Source organism: Copadichromis virginalis, linkage group LG12 (genome assembly GCF_057382275.1).
Source record: "Copadichromis virginalis isolate Kocher_CV1m ecotype Utaka linkage group LG12, C_Virginalis_male_GT1.1, whole genome shotgun sequence".
NCBI lineage: Eukaryota > Metazoa > Chordata > Actinopteri > Cichliformes > Cichlidae > Copadichromis > Copadichromis virginalis.
Window position 1 is genome coordinate 18,312,062 of NC_140629.1, and position 23,423 is coordinate 18,335,484.

At 41.4% G+C, this 23,423-nt stretch overlaps 2 protein-coding genes across 6 annotated transcripts in view; one reads left to right on the plus strand and one right to left on the minus strand.

Annotated features, from left to right (window-relative positions):
- mctp1a (multiple C2 domains, transmembrane 1a) overlaps nucleotides 1-4,021 on the plus strand; it is a 136,344-nt gene extending 132,323 nt beyond the window's left edge. For all 3 annotated transcript variants that reach the window (XM_085475132.1, XM_085475133.1, XM_085475135.1), the window contains one exon: nucleotides 1,249-4,021. In XM_085475132.1, coding sequence (XP_085331258.1) covers nucleotides 1,249-1,320 — 72 coding nt within the window. In that variant the 3' untranslated portion in view covers nucleotides 1,321-4,021. The remainder of the gene's footprint in view (nucleotides 1-1,248) is intronic.
- Nucleotides 4,022-4,444: 423 nt separating this feature from the next.
- The window catches only part of slf1 (SMC5/6 complex localization factor 1), a 36,874-nt gene continuing 17,895 nt past the window's right edge, over nucleotides 4,445-23,423 (minus strand). For all 3 annotated transcript variants that reach the window (XM_085475137.1, XM_085475136.1, XM_085475138.1), the window contains exons 16-18: nucleotides 17,714-17,806; nucleotides 16,135-16,317; nucleotides 4,445-5,395 (exon numbers count right to left, since the gene is read on the minus strand). In XM_085475137.1, the coding sequence (XP_085331263.1) occupies nucleotides 4,899-5,395; nucleotides 16,135-16,317; nucleotides 17,714-17,806 (773 nt within the window). In that variant the 3' untranslated portion in view covers nucleotides 4,445-4,898. The remainder of the gene's footprint in view (nucleotides 5,396-16,134; nucleotides 16,318-17,713; nucleotides 17,807-23,423) is intronic.

Consider the following 23,423-nt stretch of genomic DNA (forward strand, 5'->3'; position numbering starts at 1 on the left):
TGATCAAGAAATGATCCACAGCAAAACCAGCTATAAAATCTCATCTGTTCACTACGTGAATTTTATTAGCTTTGGGCAGAACCGGACTAGCTGTTTCTCTCTTTCTCTCAGCTGAGCTAACCAGATGCTGGCTACAGCTCCTTATTTAGCTGACATATGTGACAGCCGTATCGCTCTTCTCGTGTAACTCTCAGCAAGAAAGCAAATAAATTTATATCCCAAAATATAAAACAGCTTCTTCCAGCTGTGGCCTAATAGGGTCATGATGTATACAGATGTGCAACAGATTGGGGCTTTACTTAAAGTAAAATCGTCCTTTTGCCTTCTTAGTCATGTTATTAGACGATGTCGCTGTTCTGCACTTAACAGCTGACGTGGGATAAGCGTAGGAAAGCCCATCCAGAAGCAGGAGCCTCATCAGGTAGATGTCATCCATACTGTCCACTCATTCCTGAGAAGGAGGAAAGCTCTCCATGTCAGATGTCTGGCTGTGACTGATACAGCTTTGATTATAGAGTGAAACATGGAGAAGAGATTGTATTTTGTCCCACGAAAATCTCCAGTGTGCTCATTTATCTCTCAGCCAAGAAAAGGATACAGCAAAGAGTCAAAATTTGGTCAGAGAATTTAGTTTGCTGATATTTTTAATTGGCTCCTTTTGATCAAAATGTAACTTTATCCCTAAATTAGTAGCAGGTCATATAATCCTTCTGATATAAAAGCAGTATGTATCAAGCTACATAGGATGAGGAGTGTATTAATATTGCTAACAGTTATTCAAACCTTGGTTCTGAACGTGTTATGGTGCATTTTTTCCTTCATTCTGTCTCGTTCCCATCTTCCTGCCCTTTCACTCCTCGCCATCTTGCTATACCAAAATGACTCTGTTGTCTCTCCAAGCTTTCCCATGAGCCCTTGCCCTGTTCTTTGTTTGTTTGTGTGATCCCTTCCCCTAGGCCACTGTAGCACATCTGTGAAAGTACGTGTGTATTTGTGTGCATCTGCGAGCGAGCACGCAGTCGGAGCTTTGAACAGCGCACACGTATCGTGTCAGTGTGTGCGCGCGTGTGAGCGTCCGCATCTGTGTGTGCGCGCGCTGTAATCAGTGTGTAATCTCTTCCCTGAGGCCACTGTTCCACACAGCTGGACTAGAGCCTCTGGAGGGTTTCTGTGCTATTCAAGCATCCTTTGCTCTTTCCACCTGACCGGGTGGTGTGTGTGCGTGTGTGTTTCTATGTGTTTTAACAGGTGCAGTACCGAGAGCTGAAATTGGATCCCAATCCCAGTCCAAATAAAAGGAAGAAAAACAACCCCGGGTAGATGACTGCGTCCGCCCACCAACTCCTCTCTTCTCCACTTTTCCTCACTCGGTCTATTACTGGACACCGAGGAACAAGAGGACGACTCCTCTGGAGCAGCTCGGCTCAGCTATCCTTTAACATTTTTGTTTTTATTTCCTGTTTAATTCTCTTCAACTCGTTTTTCCTATTTAATTACTCATGGTGTACAGTTGTTTCCCAAAATGTCCTTTTTTGTATGAAACAAAATGAGTGCGAGAAACCTCTTAAATTATTACCGTAACCATAATGCTTTAGATTTTTTTTTAAAGGCAAGTGGAAAGGATGGATGAAATGACCTTTACATCAGCCGTGTGAGCCACTCTCCTTGCTGCTTCTCTCCATCACTCTGACAGCTTCCCACAAGTGTCACACAATAAGTAAAATTAGTTTAACATTTATTCTCGCTGTTCCAAAAAAAGAAAATGACACTTGGTGTGTTTATCAAGGGAGAAGCCTTATACCGCATTCAATTTTCTTTCTTTCTTTCTTTAAGCTCCCGTTTAAGTTATTGAATGATTTTGTTAATATGTTTATATTTTGTAATTGTTTTTCTACTGAAGTGTGTTTTGTTTTCTCTCCTTTCCCTCTTGGATGTGGCAGTGTTACTTTCACTGGCAGTAATTTGGACTGTCTCCACTTATCTCAGCCAGCCAAGTTGATTAGCAATAGCCTCCTCTCTCTGTCAGGCGGCACGGCAGACTGGGCCCGCCGTCGTGGTGTTAATATAGATGTCACCCAGTTTATGCAGAGTGTCGTCAGGCAGCCGGGCCTTGAGGCAGCCGCAGCTCTAATCTTGTTTGAAAGGCTGGTCTCCTTCCCTCTCATCTCCCCCATGTGTTTTCCTCGGTGGCCACACGCGAGCGCGTTCACGGCCACACGCACACATGCTTCTGCGCTTAAGCATCTTGTGTTTCGGAGGCACAAACATCCTCCTCTCGCGTAAACGCGCAGTTCCTCTCAGAGATCTCGAACACGCACGCCTTACTGTACCTACACGCTGACAGATGAAAAACATTGTATTGGAACAGGAACATTCTCCCCGCTCTCAGGCACACGCGCACCAACAACTGACACACAAACGCAAACATGCTTTCTGTGATGCTGTGCCCCAGGCTGGCCGCCCTCTCCATCTGCCCCACCTCCTGTGCCCAAAGCTCAACTTTGATCAGTCTTTCCAGAGACAGAGGCTTGTATATGTGAACTGTGTATGTAAGAGTGTTTGCGTATACGCATTTATGCAATCAAAGACGAGTTGCTTTTCTTAGTGTCGGTGTGCGTTACAGTTGTATCTCCCCTCCAGCTGTAGACTGATGCCTAGATCCAGTCGCTGTGTGTGTGTGTATGTGTGCGTTGCAGCAGAAGTGCCAGCTGTTACTTGGTGTAGAGTTTGCTTAGATGCTAGATGAGCAGCAAGTCATTGTGTGACAAGGCTCCAAGGGGACTTAGGCCTGAGATGTCAGGGAAGGAGGAGTGTATGTGTGTATGTGTGTGTTTTATGCTATTTCAGATCCTTCTTCCCGTCATGCTTCCCTCCATTTGCTCTCTCTGCGGTTCCCTCATTCGTCAGTGAGCGGGGTTGCGACCCTGTCTTAAGGGATGGTCTCCTGGGCTTCTCGCTGAGCATCTCTTGAAAGATCACAGCACAGGCTACATTTGAGGAGGTCTGCTCTCATCCTATTGATCCCTGCCTCCATCTCTCAGCCTCTACTTCTTTAGCTTTGCTTGCCCCCCCACCCCCTGTGTCTGTCTGTGTCTCTGCCTTTATACTCTAAACTCTCTTCCCACCGCAACTAGCTCTCTTCTGCCATTTTGTCACCCTCTCACTTCGTCTGTCTACTCTCTCCGCTCCCTCCTTCCTTGCCCATCCATCTCCATGCTTAAATATCAACAGGCTCAGATCTGTCACTCCAAAGGACCACTGCTTTTCTTTTTCTTTTTTTTTGTTAAGGGAATCCACTTGAAAGACAATAACAGACTATCCCCTAAGAGCGACGTCGCTAACTGATTACAGCCTCCTCAGCAAACCCACTCTGTGACTCGTGAGGGATGGCTTTGTATAATGCCTAAAGGGATTGTTAGAATACCTGATGTGTATGCGTCTACTACTATATGTAGTCATTTTCCAGCAAATTGTGGTGACTATTGTGCGGCATTGCATCCAAAAACTTTCTCTCACTCCTTTTCTCGTCATTATATTTCATTTGGGCTCTGTTTTAAAGCAAACCAAAGTGTTTTTATTTTGTATGATGTCAAGAAGATGAGTTCTAGAAAAGGAATGTATCAGACTGACAGTTTTAAAGAGAAAAAAAAAGCACTTTTATTTGCACCAAGTTGAAATGAGACTATTTATTTTTTAAACCGTACTGTACATAGCTAATTACTTGTTAATTTATGGTTGTATTTTATACAGTATGCCTGTCAATGATCTGGTGATGATGCTGTAAAGTAGGTGTGTGCCTGCCTCATTTTCTAAGGTCTGTCTTTTTCCGCCTGCAATGTTGCCTGCCTGTGACATCATCTTTATGTGCCCAGTTCTGACCAATAAGAGTTTCAGACAGCAACGCTGTAGAAGCCAAGACAGGGTTGGGTCAAATGAAAATGTGGTATATATTTCTGATATGAGTAATGGAATGCATTTTACTCATTTAAAAAAACTAATGAAATTAAAATATTTTTTATCATCTTGTTTTTCCTGATTTATTGCAACCCCTTTTTCTGTACTGACGAGCTTTGTTTCGAAGGTGCTTGTAGAAAGAAATGAATGAAATGTGGACTGTTGCTCTCAGTTTTAGCTTGAAGTCGCCTCCTTTGCACCGCTCACTCACCAACACATGGGCCCCTCTGCTCGGTTCAGCTTTGCGAAGCTCCTCATTCTTCACTGGTGCCTGCATGGCTGAAACCCAGAGCGTACATCACTGAGACCATTTGAGAGCACAACTGCTGGATAACTGTTTTTTGTGTAGCCAACATATAAACACCTCCATCTCCAGAGCACCTTTCAGCTGACTTGCTCTTTACAAAGAAAAAAAGACATATCTATATATTGTTAAGACATCTGATATATTGCTGCCAGAATTGTTATATGAAGTAATGAAATAATCAAAGAATATATTTTACTTTTATTTATAAACATGCAAAAAAGAAAAAGAAAAAAGAAAACATGAGGTAGCAACACTCGACACTGAAATAAAACATTAGTGGTGTCATACAAAAACATCTTGAAATATTAAAAATAAATAACATTTAAATTCAAGAAATATTTGCAAAACACAGAACTTGTAAAACTCCAGAAAATATACAATATAAACAGACCAAGCCAATGAACATTAGGTATTAGTAGGTATAAAATTGTAGCACTTAAGAAATGAACAGCTTTGAACTTGCATGCTTGCTTTAGAGGCAGATATCCACAGGAAGACATTTTTTGCCCTGTGGACCTATTTTAAGGCCCTGGCAAATTTTAGGACCATGTAATAAAAAGTTACCTTTTTGTTCACTTTCACTCACAGGTTATGCATTTAAGTCAGCTTCAGTGAGGTGTAAAGTGATCCTTTAACCTTACAGATCACCTACTAGTGCTTCTCCTCGCGACCTAAGATCCTCTAATACCCTCATCAGGAACTGTGTGTTCTCTCCTTTGCACTCTATTACACCCTGAGACACCTGTCCCTGGTACTTCCCTTGGCTGAGCTCCCACAATGTCTCTACATCTTCTACCAGCCTCACTGCCCGCTGGTCTGCCCAGCCCTGAGTCACTTTTTGGAAGGAGTGCCTCTCCAGTGCCCTGACCAGCCGGTAGCCCAGGCTGTGGTGCTTGTCGCTGGTTGGTGTGTGGTGAGGAATGCCCGTTTCCCTGAGGTAGGAGAAAATGAGTAGGGACAGCAGAGATGATCCAGCCTCCAAGAGGGGAAGGTTAACTTCAGTTGCTTTATTTCTCAAAAACTTTGTGTCTCCAAGCTGTGCACTATGGAGGAGCTCTTCCCTCTGACTTGGCTCAGAGACTAGATCCAGTGGGACCCGACCGTGGCCATTCGTCTGGCGTAGAAGGACAGATCCTAAGATGGGACAGAGATGTACAGGATCAGATCACACAAACTTTTTTATTTTTAAAACACAAATTAAAACTATTTGTTCTGATACGACAAAACATTACTCCATAGTCTTCAAAGCAACAATGACAACAGTTAGGGAGGCACTACTGTCATAAGTCTCCATATGTGAAAGTGCTTTTGTAAAAATTAAGGCAGAACATTAGAAACACAGGTTAACATGTACTTGAAGCTACGGTGCAGTAGAAAAAAAATCCGATTTTAAATATTTTTAAGTGGCAGTTTGGTCTGAGACTTTGGTGTTAATGAGTGTAATGTAAACAGAAGCATCAGTGACAACAGTAGCACAGATAAAACTGACATGCAGCCAACGACTGCAGCGTCATTATCAAATAAGGCAGAAGAGACAACACAGGTCAACGGCAGGACGCCGCAACCGATCTAAATTGTGCATTCCTGTGTGTGCGCACTAACAGTACACAGATACAGTGACGGAGAGTCCCCAACCCCAAACAAAAAACAGTGTGTGAAGCAGAGAGTTTAAATGAACAGCTGTTGTCCCAGTGGCACTCACTGCCAGCTGAGGCTTTTAGCTCACTTCAGCAGTAACATCAGCTGACACCTTGTCTCAACTCTCTGACTGGCGGGTCACTTTGTGTTTGTGTAAGGGTTAGTGACCTGATGAAGGGTCTGCTTTTCCTTCCTTTTATGTGCTCCTGTGAGTGAGCTCATCAGAGAACAGGGTGCTACTGGGGGGGATGACTAACTAGTGACTGTGACATCAGCAAATTGATCTGTTAAGCTTGTGATACAAAAAATAAAAAAAGTGGCTTGTAACAATAACGCCACTCAAGTTACGCATTAATCCATAACATCTGTTATTGTGCTGCAAACACTCCATATAGACTCGTAGCTTCCGGGAATTTCTATACATTCAAAAACACCTCCAATAACCCTGACATGGCCCTTTCAGACATGCTTCACTACATTCAAACTGAAGATGACAGTCTCTGCTTGAATGTAACACTTTTTCCGTCTCCTTTTAGAAAGCCAGCAAAGTTATAATGGTGACATTCACCCCCCTCCCTCCACCTTCCTCTACGCTCTACTCTTCTGCTTCTCTGTTCAGGCTGAAAGCCATTTTCCAGTGTCAGACAAGCCCCTGTGCATTTAGCCTATGTGGAGCGGGTCGAGTCAAGTGTGAGCCCTTTGTTTGCTTTCACACAGACCCATTTCTGTGGCAAACTGCTTTTGATGGCACTTGACTGTTCAACCTCGGCAATGCTGGTGCCACTTGTGAGCAAGTTTACGGCTCTGTGGAGGCTTGGAATGACACACAGACAGCTGAAAGACTGCTCGATACCACTGCTGGCAGTTGTTTCTGTTTGACAGACACTGTGGGGCTGCAGGAAGCATGATGTTTTAAAGGAGGGACGATCATGTGCGTGTGTTGCATTGTGACATAAACCGCACTTACTAAGCCTCCCAGATTCCATTTTTATAAAAAGCCATCCTTTTTTCTCTCTCCTCTAAGCGACACTTAAAAAAAAGTTTAAAAATGAAACATTATGAAATTTGAAATTGCTCTTCATCCCTCTGTCTGCTACACTGTTTGTAGCAGTTATGAGATAATCGATGAGAGCTCACGTAGCCGTTAGTGGGGAAGGTCAACGCTCATCTACCTTTTAGTGCTTCAAGTCTGAGTGGCAAAAACTCAATCTGCATAAATTGTGGCATTAATCTACATAAACTTTTACATAAGCGAGCAAATTTCGAATGCTGGGGTCAGGCGTCGGGGGCAGCAGTCAAGGACGTAAGAGCGCAGATTTGATCAAAGTGGCCACAGGAGAAAGGTGGAGGGTGGGGGGAGGCGAGCGGGGAGAAGAAGCAGAGCGGTGTATGTGAAACAGAGTGAGATTGTTCACAGCAGGTCATAATCACCAGGTTTCTATAACAAGCTGTCTTCGCCATTACACTCATCCACTGTAATGTGTGAAGTCAACCCTGGCCTGACACATTGTAGAAAGTTTCAGGTCGACGTTCAAGTGTTAGCTGAAGAAGGGGTGGGGATCTTTTGTCTTTTCTGTATTTTCTATATTATCTCTTAAAAAATAAAATAAAATAAAATGAAAAATAAGGGACGGCTTTCTAAGTAGTGCTTTTTTCCTTTTTCACAATATACCCTGTTGTGTGTTCCTTTGAGAAACTCAGTGCTTAATAGAGCTCCACAAGTGGGCTGTAAGTTTGTGCCATGAACCCAAGCACTTTGTAGAGTGTTTTCAACTTAAAGTGGAAATAAGTAAAGAGGAAATACAAGGTTCAATTCAATCACTCCTACTTAATTCTTCTCTTTTCATCGACTATGAAAGCAGCAGTCCTCTTTAGCTGCAATGCAATGACCTTTAAGCTGCTATTGAGCAAAGAAAACATAAAAACGAACAAGAGAGGGCAAAAATCATATTAGAAATAGTGCAAGAAATGCACACTGGATGAAAAAGGACATGTGGGGACAATAACCATACAAAGCATCACTTGCATTATAAGACAATACATTTGTAATTTACAATCAGACAAAAGAAATCTTGCACTAGAATGAAAACAAAAAACAAAAAAAATAAAGTGATAACGTGTGTGCTTTCCCCCCCAGTATTCTCCACCATCATCACATTAAACCCCACTGACAGACAGGCTTCAACCAAAGTGATGACACTGGTGATGGGGAGGAAGGGGCCACCCTAGCACGAGCTTGGGCTCGACTTGCCAGAAAGCCCGCGAGGCTGACTGTTTGAAGGCTGCATGTTTGTTTGTAGAACACACAACTGACTGTGTGACAGTGTCTGCAGTTTGTCACATTTGCATGATAACCTGTCTTATTTCCATTAAGCGTCAGCTCCTGTCTTTCACCTTTTCATATTTGTTTTTACTCGTTCCATCGACTGAACAGAAGAATCAGTCGCTCCTTATTATCCATCATAGGACATAAGACACCCTCTAATGTTCCACCACACAACTCTACTGCACTCGATACAGATGTCAATGGTCATATCCAATGCTAAATTACATATTTCAACATAACAGAAGACACGGAAATAGCATCACGTGCTGCTTATAATGTAATACATGTATACAACACAGTGTTATGAGACTACCGCCTGAGGAATGGTTTTGGTGCAGGGACTGTGACTGAAGTGAATCCAGGTATTGGCGCTGGGTGTCAGATATGCTGCAGTGGAGATAAATACTGCACCTGGGGGATTACATGAGAGCATAGGGTAATTACACCAACCTCTGTGTGTGTGTGTTTGTGCGTGTGTGTTTGATGCAAAAATACCCCACTATAACCTAAGCTCTGAAGCTACTAGCGGAGGGAGGAAATTCACATGCTGAGTGAATGCACCAGCCAGATGCAGTCTGGCTGTTTCACACCACACAGGCATTTACATACAGAGCGCAAAGCCCTTTGGCCTTTAGAGGGCAGGCGAAGACAAGAAATATAAAAGCAAGAGTGGAGGAAGGGAAAATCGGCGCTAAAAGAGGGAGGGAGGGAGGATAGGAGGGAAGGAAAGAAAGATGCCGTGCTCCCTCCCCCTATGTCTCTCCCTCTCTCTGTCTCTGGTCTGAGGCTGGGGCTCAGGCAGACAAGCTGGGAAGCAGGCAGCTCCACAGCATGGTAAACATCCTCTCGCCCTCTCTCTCTCTCCCGCCCCCCACCCCCCTCTTGCTGCCTGAAAAAGAGAGGCAGGGTGAGTGTGTGAACTGCAGCCAGGGGCACGGCATCACTTATCCACAGGGAGCTGCTAGCTAGCAACTAGAAACCACAGCGAAAACAACAAGGCCAACCAAGTGACGCACCAAAGCAGCCAGCGGAGAGGCATCAGATGTGGAACAACCAGACAGACGAGTATGCTAAAATCCCCGTCTGTAACAGCAGTGTCTGAACACTCAGTGATATTTCGTTTACCGATATTAATGGAGGAGTAACTGCACTGGTTTGGATATATTATTGTTACCTTGTTAATTCACATTAAAATATTGCTGGCATTGTAAACAGTTGCTATGCTTTGTGTAATCCAACACCACTACAGTCACTTCTAGTTATAATGGGCATCAAATATGCTTCGACTTACTAGATGCTGGCCTTTAGCACCTTAACTCTTTCCCACCTACTAGGTATCTTTTCTGAACTGAGCAGTTTCTGTCACATTTCAAGGCTGCTTCCAGAATGATAATAATAATAATAACAACAACAACGACTGGGTGTACATCAGAGGTTATTAAGGATGACCTTTGCCTATGCCGCTTACTGCCCTTGCTATTCTTCAAAAAACCTGGAACCTGTTCAAATGGTCATCAAACCACATTTTTATTGCGATATACTCATAAAACTCATCATCATCATCATTATGGGTGCTGGGGAGACTGTCAGACTGGAGCTCTAAATGAATCCTTAACTGGTCCTGAATCTATCTATTAATCTAATTAATTGTGTCTTATTTCCCAGTCAGTAAATCCTCCAAAAAGTTCAATTTGATGACATCACTTAGACGAATCAACTCTTCATTTCTGTTTTTGTTTTCTGGGACAGGCTGGAATAGGACACGAGCAAAGACGAATCGCTTTCACTTCCACCTCATATACAGTCCTAAAACAAGGACTTTTCAGTTTTTTTATTGTGTGGGAAAAGTTTGAGTTGAGAAACTTCAAATCACTTTACATCCCAATTGTTTAAAGACTTTATTGACTTCCACTACATACAATATTTTCTCTTCTCCAAAAACAGCTTCAGAGGTGAGCTGGAGGTGTCCTTAAGTACTTTAATTACAACACTCCATTCACGCTGCTGTATTCAGCTCGTCATTGAAAGAACTGCTGTTGAATGCATGAGCTTTCACTACGACCCATTCCTCCCAAGTTCAAACATCAGCCATTGTTGCCTTCTTGTTAATGAATTTCAAATATGTTAAAAAAAAAAAAAAGTCTCTTGCATGTACTTTTTATTATCATAATTTTTAATATACCATTGAATTCCTCGCAGAGAAGTCACTCAACGTTTTAATTTAAGCTTCAGAAGAAAAAAAACGTTCTAACATTTTCATTCTTGTCGACCATGTGATGATTTAAGTTCACAGTTGGAACACAGGGACAGACAGCAATCTTCATGGCCAATAATAAATAAATAAAGATCTCCTAGTCCTGTGACCATGCCGTTTTCTTTACCCCCCCTTTTCAGTCAACCTGGAAACAAAAGAAATGAACTAAACCTTGAATCTCAGCCTTGTTTGCGGTTGAGAAAAGCACGCTTTCAACACCTACAAATTCATCGTCCATCCCTTCATGTAGTCCTTTTAAATAAACCCTGAACCTTGTAGGTGAAAGAGGACAGCAAAGTAAATAAAAAAACAGAAAGTTTAATATTCCTTGACCTCTGCCCTCTCTTTTTACAGAAGGTAGCTCTCAGTGGCCTTCATGCCCACTGAATACTACAGCTGTTTAAAAGGGAAACAGAAAGGGCAAAACGTGCCTTTGTATATTATAAGTGGTGCTGGGCATAAATAACAAGCAAGAAGCACTTGCTAGCAAATCTCAAAATCACCACATTCATTTTTGGAACATCTTTGGCCCTCATCTACATAAAAACATACAGATTTTCTCTGAAAAGGGGTCACACCTTTATCTTGGAGAACAGCGAAGAGTAATCAGGAACACCACTGGAAAGAGGCCCCAGATTTAATCCACGGCAACTGCCCCCCCCTAAAAAACAAACAAAAAAACTCCCACCCCAAAAACCCCACAGAAATACAGGTATGTGGTGAGTCTGCGTATATTTCAGGGGTAATAAGAGACAGGCAGGAAGAGAGAAAGAAGACTAGTCAGAATTCCCAGCGAGGAAAGTCCTTGAACTACAGCCTGGAGAAACCTGCAGCTGAAACATCCAACACTCCGGAGTGAAGCCGAGGGCTCCAAACACAGCTTCACCTCTAATAGTACAAGAGCTCAGCTCCTCACCGTTGCCAGTTCAGGACCCACGGGGAAATAAGTGCTGAGCAGAATGAACTTTATTTATTTCTTTACCATGCTGACAGTGAAAAGGCCCAAGCGTGTCTAAACAACTACCTGTGTGTAGTGTGTGTGCGCGCAGATCTATGACAGAGAAAGACAGAGACGAACCACGTTGACTACAGCTGTCCAAGGGGACCGTGTGTTTCTTGTGCCACTGAGCAAATGACATCTTTCTGCTCCACAACCACTAGTTTGCGTTAATATCTGCCGGGATCACAGAATCTGGCGTGCGTGTTCGTGTGTGCGTGCATCCAAGACATGCACAAATGCACAAAAACTGAAAGAGGAATTGAAGAAGTAGTCATGCAGCAACTTCTCTGGGGTCTCTGAACCCAACTTAAGGCAAATAATTGAAGTAGAAACATCTTAAAACACTTAAACCTGAACAGTTATTTCCAACTTTTATATTCTTTCCTCTTCGAGCATCTTTAATCTCTTCGTGAGAATCCCTTCGTGTTTACAAGTTGAGGTGGACTAGCCGCGCTTACTAACGTGGTGGGGAGTATTTAGAGGACGGCATCAGTGATTACGGTCACGGGGCTGTGTGGTGACAGCTTAAAAGCTCTTTTCTTTATTTTTCTCCACCCTCTTTGCTGACTGACACGCCTCCTCGATGCGCGTGCCAGGTCTGAACTGCACAACTAAAGGCTCCGGGTCATTTTCCATTCCAATCAGGAGTACCGGCTGCCATGGCCACCCTGCAAAACGTATAACATTTCTACCAGCTGAGAAAGGAAGGGACACGAGGAGCAACAGCGAACATACACTCATTAAAGCATTTGAGACTCATGAAAACGATTTTGCGTATGTAGACACATACGCGAAAATATATAGCCAAGGACACTTCAATACTGTGTTAAAAACAAGCCAAACACACGCAAGCAGGGTCATGTGGGGCGGCCTTGGGCAACGGGAGGAGGAGGGGGAGAAAGCAGTGTCAGCCTTGCCCTCAGCCATGGCATCCTTTCATTGCCAGCTCCATAAGCCTGGAGGGACTGAGGTAGAGTGGGTAGGGGTGGGATCTAGCCCTTCCTCCCCCATACAATTCATCCTTTAAAACACACACACACACACACACACACACACACACACACACACACACACACACACACACACACACACACACACACAGGCCTCCAAGCAGACAGGCTTACAAAGGGGTGAGATCACTCCCAAGTAAAGGCTTTGTTGGTGTGCCAGTGTCAGTATTGCCCTCTCTGGCCTACCAAAACCTTGGCAGCTAGGTTCAGCTTGTCTGCTGGAAACAACTAGGACAACAGGGTGAATGGCTCGATAAAAAAAAAAAAAAAAAAAAAGTTTCGGGAAATGCAGCATGCGCTCAGAAGAATAAAACCCACAGGAATATAATAAATAGAGATGCATCTGGCCCACTAGCCTGTTTCCCTATCATGGGACGGTGAAACAAGTGTACCTGGCCAAAATTTTAAAAGCAGTCTGATGTATGGGTGTTAGAAATGCAGCCACAAGCACAAAAGTCCTGCTTGAGTTTAGAGTGAAAAAATTGGAATGAAGAACAATATAAAGATGGTTATGGTAACTAAGCAGGATGCAGGCCCCAAAGCCAAAACTTTCCACGTTTAACAGGACGTAAGAATCTAAAAAAGAAGAGCAAGAGAAAAAAAAAAGAAAAAAAAAAGAAAAAGAAAAAAAGACTAGGCCTACTGATGGTGTCCATGGCAACAAGATGGAGATCATGGAAAAGAGACCCTGAAAGACAGTACAGCCTGAAGTCAAGAGGACCACCTCCTCACCAACTCCCCGCTGTAGCCTTTAGACAACCCGCCATCAAGGTGTGAGGAAATAGCAAACAGTCGGGAGGGACTGAGTGAGGAAAGAAGTATAATGTAGGAGCCTCCAGGTGTTTCAAATTGAGAGAATTTTCATTCTTGTTGTTCTGTTTGGTCCCTGCAAAAAGACCTGGCCTAGACAGTGAAGCCAGACGTCTGCTACACACACACGCACGCACAGACACACACACGCACGCACGCAGACACCCGCTTCCAATTTTATAGATACAGATAGCTGCTTCGTCTGACCTCTTTTAATTTGCTCTCTCTGCTGTTACTGAGGAAGGAAGGGAAAAAAGAAAAAGAAAAAAAAGAACGGGGGGAGCGCTCTCTTGTTTCCTCTCCGGGACTAAACAATCCCAGTCTAATTTATTTTTTGAGGACAGAATATGTACATGTGTTAATGGGAAAGTCGAATCAAATTAACTATAATTAGTCAAACTGAGAAGTGAGTTGAAGCAGAGGTATGTTACATGGGGGACTGGTTCAATGCTGGCAAATATCACTCCTCCCCCCAAAAAACACACACACAGTAACACACACACAGACATTTTCCCAAGTCACCTGCTGCCATACCACCAGCAATGCCACCCTCTCCTGAACTCCGACACGCGTCATACTCACCTCAACCCTACTGAGCTCCGACTGCATGTGGCACGCAAACACGCAGACACACAAACTACTTTTGTTGTGACACATTTCCGCAAAAACCCGCATGTGAATTTTGCAAGCGGCGCACCCTGACTCCTCTAATCTTGTCAAAAAGACGTTAACAGACATCTTACGAGGCGGTGCTGTAATCTCTTTGGACAGACACTGCAGCGCCGGATTGCATGTGAATTATGAAGGTTAGCAGTGGGGGCAGAGAGAGGGAGATGGTATATATGATCTAGAATTCATACAGTGAAGAAGCAGACAACTGCTACAGCTTCTGGGTCACAATGTCAATCCTGTTTCTGTACCAAACAAGATTCGCCATTTGCAGCATATTAGAAAACATCAAAATTCGTGCCGCGTTTTTATCGAATGGCTTAAACTATGACCAGTGTAAACATATATAGGGTGGTCCAAATTAATAGCACCTTTTGGTTTGTCCCTCCATGATGGGTAAATATCTTTTGTTGTCTTTAAACACCCACTTCCTAGTCTGCGGCAGACACTTTCTGCCATAAAATGCCCAAATGGGCCGGCCCATCATGAGGTCAGTTTTCCCCCCCAAAACTTTTCAAACTGGAGAATAAATAGCATCACATGTGATGGACAAACTCAAATCGATGTGGAACATTGGTGGAGTGCCGCTTTAAAAGCGTTCTCATCAACAAGGTCCTCATTCTTCCAGCAGGGTAATTAAGATAAAACTGTGGCCTTGTAAATAAGGTCAAACACGACATTCAATTGCTTGATACGCTTGACTACATTTGTTTGCTTTGTTGGACTCAAAGTTTATCTTGGCTACAGCAGCAGCGACACTGTGTATAAATTATACAAGTTTATTCACATGAAATGCTAGAGTAAAAAAGTACTAAGGCTAATCCTGTGACGTTAACAATAAAAAAAAACAATAATCCACTAATACTAATAAAAATAACACCAATAATGTGGTCTTGTGCTGATTAGCAGTCTGTTTCAAAGCATTGGCCATACCTAACATATATTCACCTGTTTACATAAATAAGTTCATCATTGCTTAAATATATTTATACATTATTTAATATGTGAGCTGCTAAAAGGCCAAATGCATTTCCATTTATTGCTTTATCCATCCATCTACAGTGGTCCTATATACTTTGGCCTTTACGCTGCTGCTGTCAGTGTAATATTTATAGAATAATTATGAACTTCAATTAAACAAGTTCAGAACTTATACATATGCACAAGAATATTGTCATTTTTTAATTAAAAGAATGTGTGAAACTTTCTTACTGTTATGTTTTACTCTATAGACACAGGAAATCACTCAAACATGTTAGAATTCAATCACCTACCCACCATTTCAATATTTGTGATGTAACTGCAATATTTTAGATAAAATAATCTCAAATTTCAACACAAAATGTTGTCAATTTAAAAAAAATATAATAAACATTCTGCTACAGTAGATTCTTACATATCAGACTTGGAAAGCAGACTTTTCTGTTCCTGCAGAGTGTCGTCTGCAGCCTTTTGTCCAAATCTGCAAATCTCTATGTAGGGAAGGATGTTATATTTACAAAGCTCTGCAATATCAACTGTCAAGAGTCAAGAAATATATGATAATGACTTAGTTGTTGTAGAACACGTTGCACAGCTAAGTCTTCTTAAGATTGAAGACTTGGATGAGTGATGAAATGTTTCTCCCACTGATCTTTCTCTGGTCATTTCTATATTTTGACACACTTGTAAGAATCATAGTTTGACGTGAAGTTATGAGGCTCTTTGTCAGTTTCCGACCAATGGATCACTAAGTGGACTTTGAAGACGTGGATGTAATGGATTGTTAACATGATCCCATTCTACAGCCATACAGGATTTTATCAGAATTCACGCAAAAGCTTTCGAGCTATTGTGGCTACATAGAGAAAGACATAGACACGCCAACTCTATGCAAGCATGAGCTCTTTGGGGGGGGTAAGTATTGTTTGTTCAACCCTGCATCAAATGGTAGTCATTTGAGTTGGTTTAACTTCGTCTTTTCAATTTGTTGTTTGTGCCACAGAGTTTGAGAACCATTCACCAAACTATCAATGTGTGACCAACCTTACTTCGAGAACATTTGAGTATTGTTTAATTATTATAAAGCCAACATTTGTTATATTGCATAAGTTCCCGCCAACAGAATGTTAACAGCTTATACGCTGAAGCAGTCAGTCTGTGCATGTACTGCAAGAGTTTACTTGCCTGCATGTTCCAGCAGCATTTTGGCAATGTCCATGTGTCCATTTAGCAGGGCATCGTGCAGTGGACTCACTCCATCCACCTGATTATTAAGCACAGGGGAAGGGTGGTGGTGCAGCAAAGCTTCCACACACTCGGTGCTGCCGTGGTTGCATGCCTCGTGCAGAGGTGTCCAGCCTGCATGGTCTATGTGATCAACAAACCGGAAACAGAGGCACAAACAATGCTGACTCAAAATGAAAGTCAAATGAAATGGGGAAGCAATGTCAATCACAGTTTAGAATATCCACCTGTTGTTCACCTCACCAAACAACCTGTGAAACACTCTCTGGGCTCTGGGCTCAAATGAATCTATACTCCATAATTCCAAAATTTTTATTTCTTTTCTTTGTTTGTTTGTGTATGTTTATTTGTTTTGCATGTGGTAAAATACTTTTATATTGCTATTATGCATGCCAAGATCAAGTTTAAGGCATGCACCATTATGATTTCAACTTTCATTCACCTGTTGCTTATACACACAAGTTTCTGTTTTGGTCTAGTAATGCTTCTGTTGTCTAGTTATTGGTTGCAAGACGTATTATCACTCGACGTGTCAATCAATCAGCACATGCTAGGACAATACTATCTAATAACTTTTGTACAATGGGCCAAACTAATAGGAAGTGAAATGGCTCTGGTAGATCAGCTCTGCACATACACATCATCTACACATAATGGCAGGATACATGCAATATGCCTGAAACACAAATGACAAGTGTAAATATAAAGCAAATGCAATGGAAGCAGAGCATTCAAACATCATAAATGCTCACAACGCATAGGCTATGATAATACACAGCTACAAATCAAGAGTAAAAAAAAGAATGTTTTAAAGAAACATTAAAATCGTTGCAGCATCTTTTCATGTTTTAATCCAGGATTAAAACACAGAAAGACAGACACATTCTAAAGACTGATAATAAAAAAGTAAAAATAAAAAAATGACAGACAGATAATCTGCTGTAGTTGAGAAAAGAAAATCCTCTGAAAACCAAACATGCTCTGACTCAATTAGCATCAGGCCTTTTTTGGAGAAATCTGTAATGTGGCAGCAGTTATTTTACCATTTTGCCCCGTAGTTCTACTTGATCGCATTTTAGACTTAAGAATCCCCCATAACCCCCACCAAGATGCAAGTCAATTTAGTCTACTATTAAGGGGTGATTACAAAATCAGAGAAACCTTTGAAAACGGCACATTTCCATAAAAGGAGGGCAAGTCATTATATTTGACCTAAAGGGACTAAAGAAAGTCACTCTGAAATATCAAAAGGGATTCAATTCACTTAGCAAAGTGGCCATAAATCTATAAATCTGACACTCCAAACCCATCCTGCTCTTACTAGACACACCCTTTACATTTTAGCTAAAGGTTAAAGGCAATGATGATGACGCGCACACACTCCTATTTCTTCTCTCCCCCTTTTTTTTTTCCTCCAGTGTTAATCGCTCTCCAAAACCCCAGAGCAAACAGTGGGAGTGAAGTGAGACGACAGTGAGATAGAGGTTATGGAAAAAAGGGAAAGCGAGAGAAGTCTTACCTTTAACATTGATGTCTATGCCAGGAAGCACCAAGATCTGAAGCACCGTTTCCACTTGGTTCCTCTTGCAAGCTCTGTGGAGGAGGGTCTCTCCTTCGACCAGGACGAACACAACGGACAAACACACCCAAAAGAAAGAAGAGGCGGAAAAGAGAAATCAAAAATCAGGGTGTGCCTGATGTCCTTCCCATTGTCCCCGTCCATATGGTGAATACGCCAATTAAATACCACAGAAATGTCACCAAACAAACACACGAAAAAAAAAATCCCTGACCTAAAAAGAGTACGACCCGCCAATGAGGTTGCGATTAAAGAGGAGTGATGAGAAAAAAGGGGGGAGATCTTTCAAGGGAGAGAAAAAAAGGAAAAAAAAAAAAAAAAAAAACACGGAAGGGAAAAAATAAAAAATTAAAGATGGAGAGTTGGGCTAATTCGCCTCGCTCTTTCCCTCTTTTATAGAGGGAGATTTTCCACTTACACCCCATGCCCAACAAAGTTAATATCAGAGCAGTTGGTGAGTAAATGAATGTAGTGGTGAAAAAGTAGTCCCGCTTCCTGTTCACTCATCCCTATATTGTTACTTAAGAGGAAGTTATGGTAGACAGCCCTCGCACAAAGCCTCGAAAACGATTCTTCACAGATCCTAGGTTCAAAAGCTCTGCTGGGCATTGCCAGTGTCACCACGTGATATTTAATCAGCAAACTACTAGCGGGGGAGGAAAAAAAAAAAAAAAAAAAAAAAAAAAAACCCTCTCAAAAGACTCCATTTACATTTTTGTACACAATTTTATTCCACCCATTTCTTTTTTCCTCATTTATACTGCATTCCTCACTTTTTCAAATACAATATTAAATCAGGAATAAATTAGTGGGCCAGAGCCCCCTCTTTTCATGTATGGCTGAACTTCAGAGAGAAGTTAAAGGCCAAGCATGAGTGGCTCTGTGCTTGCCAGTATAACACAGAACTGCAAAGGCTGTAATAAATGCTTTACTAGCTCTCCCCAGGACGCCATCCCTGTACAGGGGCTCCACTCCAACGCACACAGAGCAAAGAGTGGGGCAAAAAGAAAAAAATAATAAAATAGGTGGAGATGGGGGAGAGGGAGGGAGAAGAAGCGGTGAAGGGGACAGCAAAACGCATGCAGGCAAAATATTGAGAATGCTGGTTCGTATTCATTCTGAAGAATTCCTTTGCTCCAGTAAATGTCTTTGAGGCTGCAAAGATGTATTAAATGCCATCCACAATAGTTGAAAGGTTGAAAAATGGAATGGAGGAGATAAAAAAAAAAAAAGAAAGAAAAAAGACGTAGGGATTCCAGTTCAGTTCAAATCCAGCTCAGACCACCATGGTTGGCACAGACAAATATTGCACATTTTCTTCATAAAGGTCCACAAGTATTTGGACAATCACTCAACCTTTGTACCAGCACAGATAATTTTGAGTCAATTGGCCATGATGTGACTCAAATGCAGACTTCAGGCTTTAATTCAAGAGCTTTAACATATTTTATTTGCATTAAGTATTTTGGAATCAAATTAATTTCTTTCTTTCTTTCTTTCTTTTAAAAAAAAAAACCCCACACACATTGGTACAAAATAACATTTTTAATATGTTATCTTTAATACTTGAATTCAGTGAATACCTGAAGTCTACAATCCATGGACATCACCAAATACTGCATTCCATTCCTTGAGATGCTCTATTAGGTATTTTCCTGCAGCCACCTTCACTTGGTGCTCATTTGTGGGTCTCACTGCCTTCAGTTATATCCGCAGTAATTGAAAAGCATGCTCTATTGGGTTGAGATCCGCTGATAGACCTGGCCATTGAAGAATATCTCATTCCTTTGGTTTTAGAAACTCTTGGGTTACTGTTCCAATATGCTTTGGGTCATTATTCATATGCACTGTGAAGCACTATTCAAACAGTTTTGCAGCATTTGGCTTAATCGGAGCAAAGTGCGACCTTGATGACTTCATGATTCATCCTGCTACATCGATCAGCTGTCATGTCAACAATAAACAGTAGTGACCATGTTCTACTGGCAGCCACACAAGCCCGTGCCATAACATTGGGTCCACCATGTTTGACAGATGTGCTATGCGTCAAATCATGAGATGTTTTTCTTTTTCTCTATACTTTTTTTCTCATCATCATTCTAATACAAGTTCTTCTTGATTTCATCTTTCCTAAGTAATTTTCCAGAGCAGTGCAGCGAGCCCTTTAGATCTTTTCTGGTATAGCCTAATTTGGCCTTCATGTTCTTGAGTATAACCATTGTTTTGGACCTTGGTGTAAACCCTCTGTATTTCCATTCATGAAGGGTTCTCTTGATTGTAGACTAACTATTTTTTGCCTTTCTCGCTAGGTGAAAATGTCCTCCTTTACTTGCATCAACATCTCTTTGGACTTCGTGTTAAGCGTTCCAGTGGGTAGCTGCCTAATGCTAGCTCAACACTTGGAATCAACTCCAGGTATGTTATCTTCTTAATTTGTAGTGAAATAACAAGGGAACAGGCATCACCTGGCCATGAAACAGCTTCCATAAGAGTAGCTGTAATTATTAAACAGTTAATGCATTACTTTTATTAAATTCCTTGAATTACTGCTGGAAATCTGCACCTTCACTCGCATATTTGTTTGAAATAAAACCCACACTGTTGGGGTACAGAGGAAAATTACAAAAATTGTGTGGCTATCCAAACACTTATGGACCTAACTGTAGATTATTTGAGAAGTAGTGAAGGAAATAGAGGATGGAGTGATCACATGGCAGTAACTCAATGCATTTAGGCATGTAGACATGGTTAAGATGAACTGCAGAAGTTCAAACCAAGTATCAGAAGGGGGAAGAAAGTTGATTTAAGTGAATATGAAGACAGTTTGGTTTGATCCGGTGACAGATGGGCTGGGATTTTCCCCCAAGAAAATGTCCTGTGAGCAGCAGTTGATGTCAGTGTTGTTGAGTGTTGATGTCAGAGGTCAGGAGTGCCAGGTGTCATGCCTGTCAACTAAGAACAGGAAACTGAGGATGGAATTCACACAGGCTCACCGAAATTGGACTATAGAAGAGTGAAAAAACTTTGCCCGCTGTAATGACTCTCAGTTTTTGGTCCAACTTTTAGACAGAATTTGTCATGAACAACATGAAAGCACAGATCCATTCTGATGGCTGCTTCCAGTAAGATAACACACAGTATCATACCATTCAAATCATCTCAAAGTGGTTTCCTGAATATAACAAAGATCTCAACATAATAGAGCACCTTTAGGATTTGGTGGGACAAGAGATTAACCTCATAGATGTGCAGCTGGCAAATATGCAGTAACTGTGTGATGTTGTCATCTCAATGTGGACAAAAAAAAAGAAAAAAAAAGAAAGAAAAAAAAAACACAAAAAAACCCAACAACCTATGAGCAATGTTTCCAACACCTTCTTGAATTTATGCAACCCAGAACTATTAAGGTGTACCTAATAAGCTGCTTAATTTGTTTTTATGTTTGTTTTTTCTAAAGATGCGCCATAACGTTTAATACAATAATTATGTGTCAGTGGTCATTTACAGTGCATAGTTGTGCATTAAAGACAGTGACATAATTGTTCGAAATTTTCTCTATTTGTTTCTGGCACGATGGAAGAGGCTTTTGGTAATGAGCAAAAGTACCCAGGTCACTAATTAATGTCGACGATGGAGATGAAATCAGAAATGCATAGATGAAAACAAACAAATAAATAAATAAATAAATACATTTTTGGAGGAGGCAGAAGTCTGGCAGAGCACCCAAGGTGAGGAAACACAGTAACTGGTGAGATTCATGGGTTCTGGACCTGAAGCAGTCATTAACTACAAAGGATTTACAACAAAGTACTTGCAACCCGCCTTCCCCCACATTACTTTTGATTCTGTGAAAATATCAGGACTATTTAGTAAAATGTCTCAGAATTGCTCAGAATTTTTAATTCAACTACAAATCCACTGAAATGAAATGAAAGATCTACGCTATTTCCACCTCTTACCTGCTTCATACACCTCTGTGGAGGTGTTCAGAGAGAATTACACAGTCTGCTTTTGGACTTGAATGCAGCTCAAAAATCATTGCAATCATGAGATAAATCAGTTCATTAAGAACGGCATCAGAAAACAGAGCAGGTAATAAACTATTCAGACAAGTCAGATTAGAGTGTGCTATGATTTGCTGCAATAATTTGCAATAATCTTTATTTTGCACTGCATATTAAACCTCAGTTATTTGATGGCATGACATCATAAAGAAGGTAGTCTGGTTGTTACAGTTTCAGCATCAGTAACGAGACCAATCAGTCAAGCAAACCAATATTTCCAAGCTAAAAATCAAAAACACCCAAACTACAGGACCTAATGAGTATGCTATACTTTGTGGCACGTCAGTGTTCTACATGGGCTGCTCTGCTATTACCGAGCACTAAAACGCAGTGATTAAACACCCATTCCACTACACCCCATGTGTACACATCCTAGCAAATGCCAGGGCCAATCCACGCACTGTTAAATCACTTTAATGGTTCCAATTTGGACACAACGCCTCTATTATAGGGGTAATTGCATGCTCAGCATTTACAAGCACGGAAAGGATAAATCCGCCTGTCCTTTTCTATAAATCCCCTGTTTCACACTTTAATAGAAAAGTTAAATGTATGTGTTGCTCTTTATATCCCTCAGTCTGCTTGCTACACTCCTGTAAAGCACTGCTTGGCCTGCTGATCCCTGGACCAAAAAGCCGCTCAAAGCCTGTAACAATGCTATTTGTAAGGAATGTGTTTGAAGTGTATTCTGTGCCAGTTACTGGATATATTTAAAACTATTTGAAGACATCTACTATTGCTACCTCTGAAAGCAACGGCAGGAAAATAATTCCCCAAGTGAACATTACTGCTTCTTAAACTGTGCCTCAGATGCATTTACTGGCAATAAACATTTCAAAATTCCAATGGTGAATGATAACTCCATTAAAATCAGTCAAAAACAACACTGGTCAGCAACATCTATGTCACCCTCTCTGCCAACAGGAAACATTCAGACAGAAATACAGTGTCTCCAATAAGAGCAAGCAAAGATCTATATACTTGCATATTATGCAACATAATATTCCTAAAATAAAACTCTATAGGTGGTAGGAATGATCCCTGTAAATGGCTGTAAGCAGTGATGAACTTTCATCAAACTGCTGCTGAATAAACGTTAAGTAGCAACTCTTAAGCCAACACACAGGTCATTAAAGCACTGATAACATTACCGTATGACCGCTCAATAAACTGCACTTGTGTGTGATAAAATCGAAAGCTACAAAATGAGTAATAAAAACTTGTGTAACTCTTTAAGCCGATAAATGTCTTTGTGTTTGAATGAATGTTTTTATGTTTCCATGTTAAAATGCCCACCATAAACATGTTTACAATGTGGAGCAAAAAACAGTTCAGGTATAACGCAAATCAGAGTTTATACAATATTAACCAACTCGAAAGTCAATATTTGGCATTACCAACTTTATTCTTTTGAGCCGAGCTGTAAGTAGACTTCAGAAATAGTTCTCCTTGGTTCCTGAAGCACATCAAGATCAGCTTATGTAGTTATAATAATACTGAGGTCCGAGCTCTGACCGATTCTGTTTCATCGTGTACTTTTCTATCCAGGCTTTAACTAGATTGGTAGATTGATTCAACTCATGTCC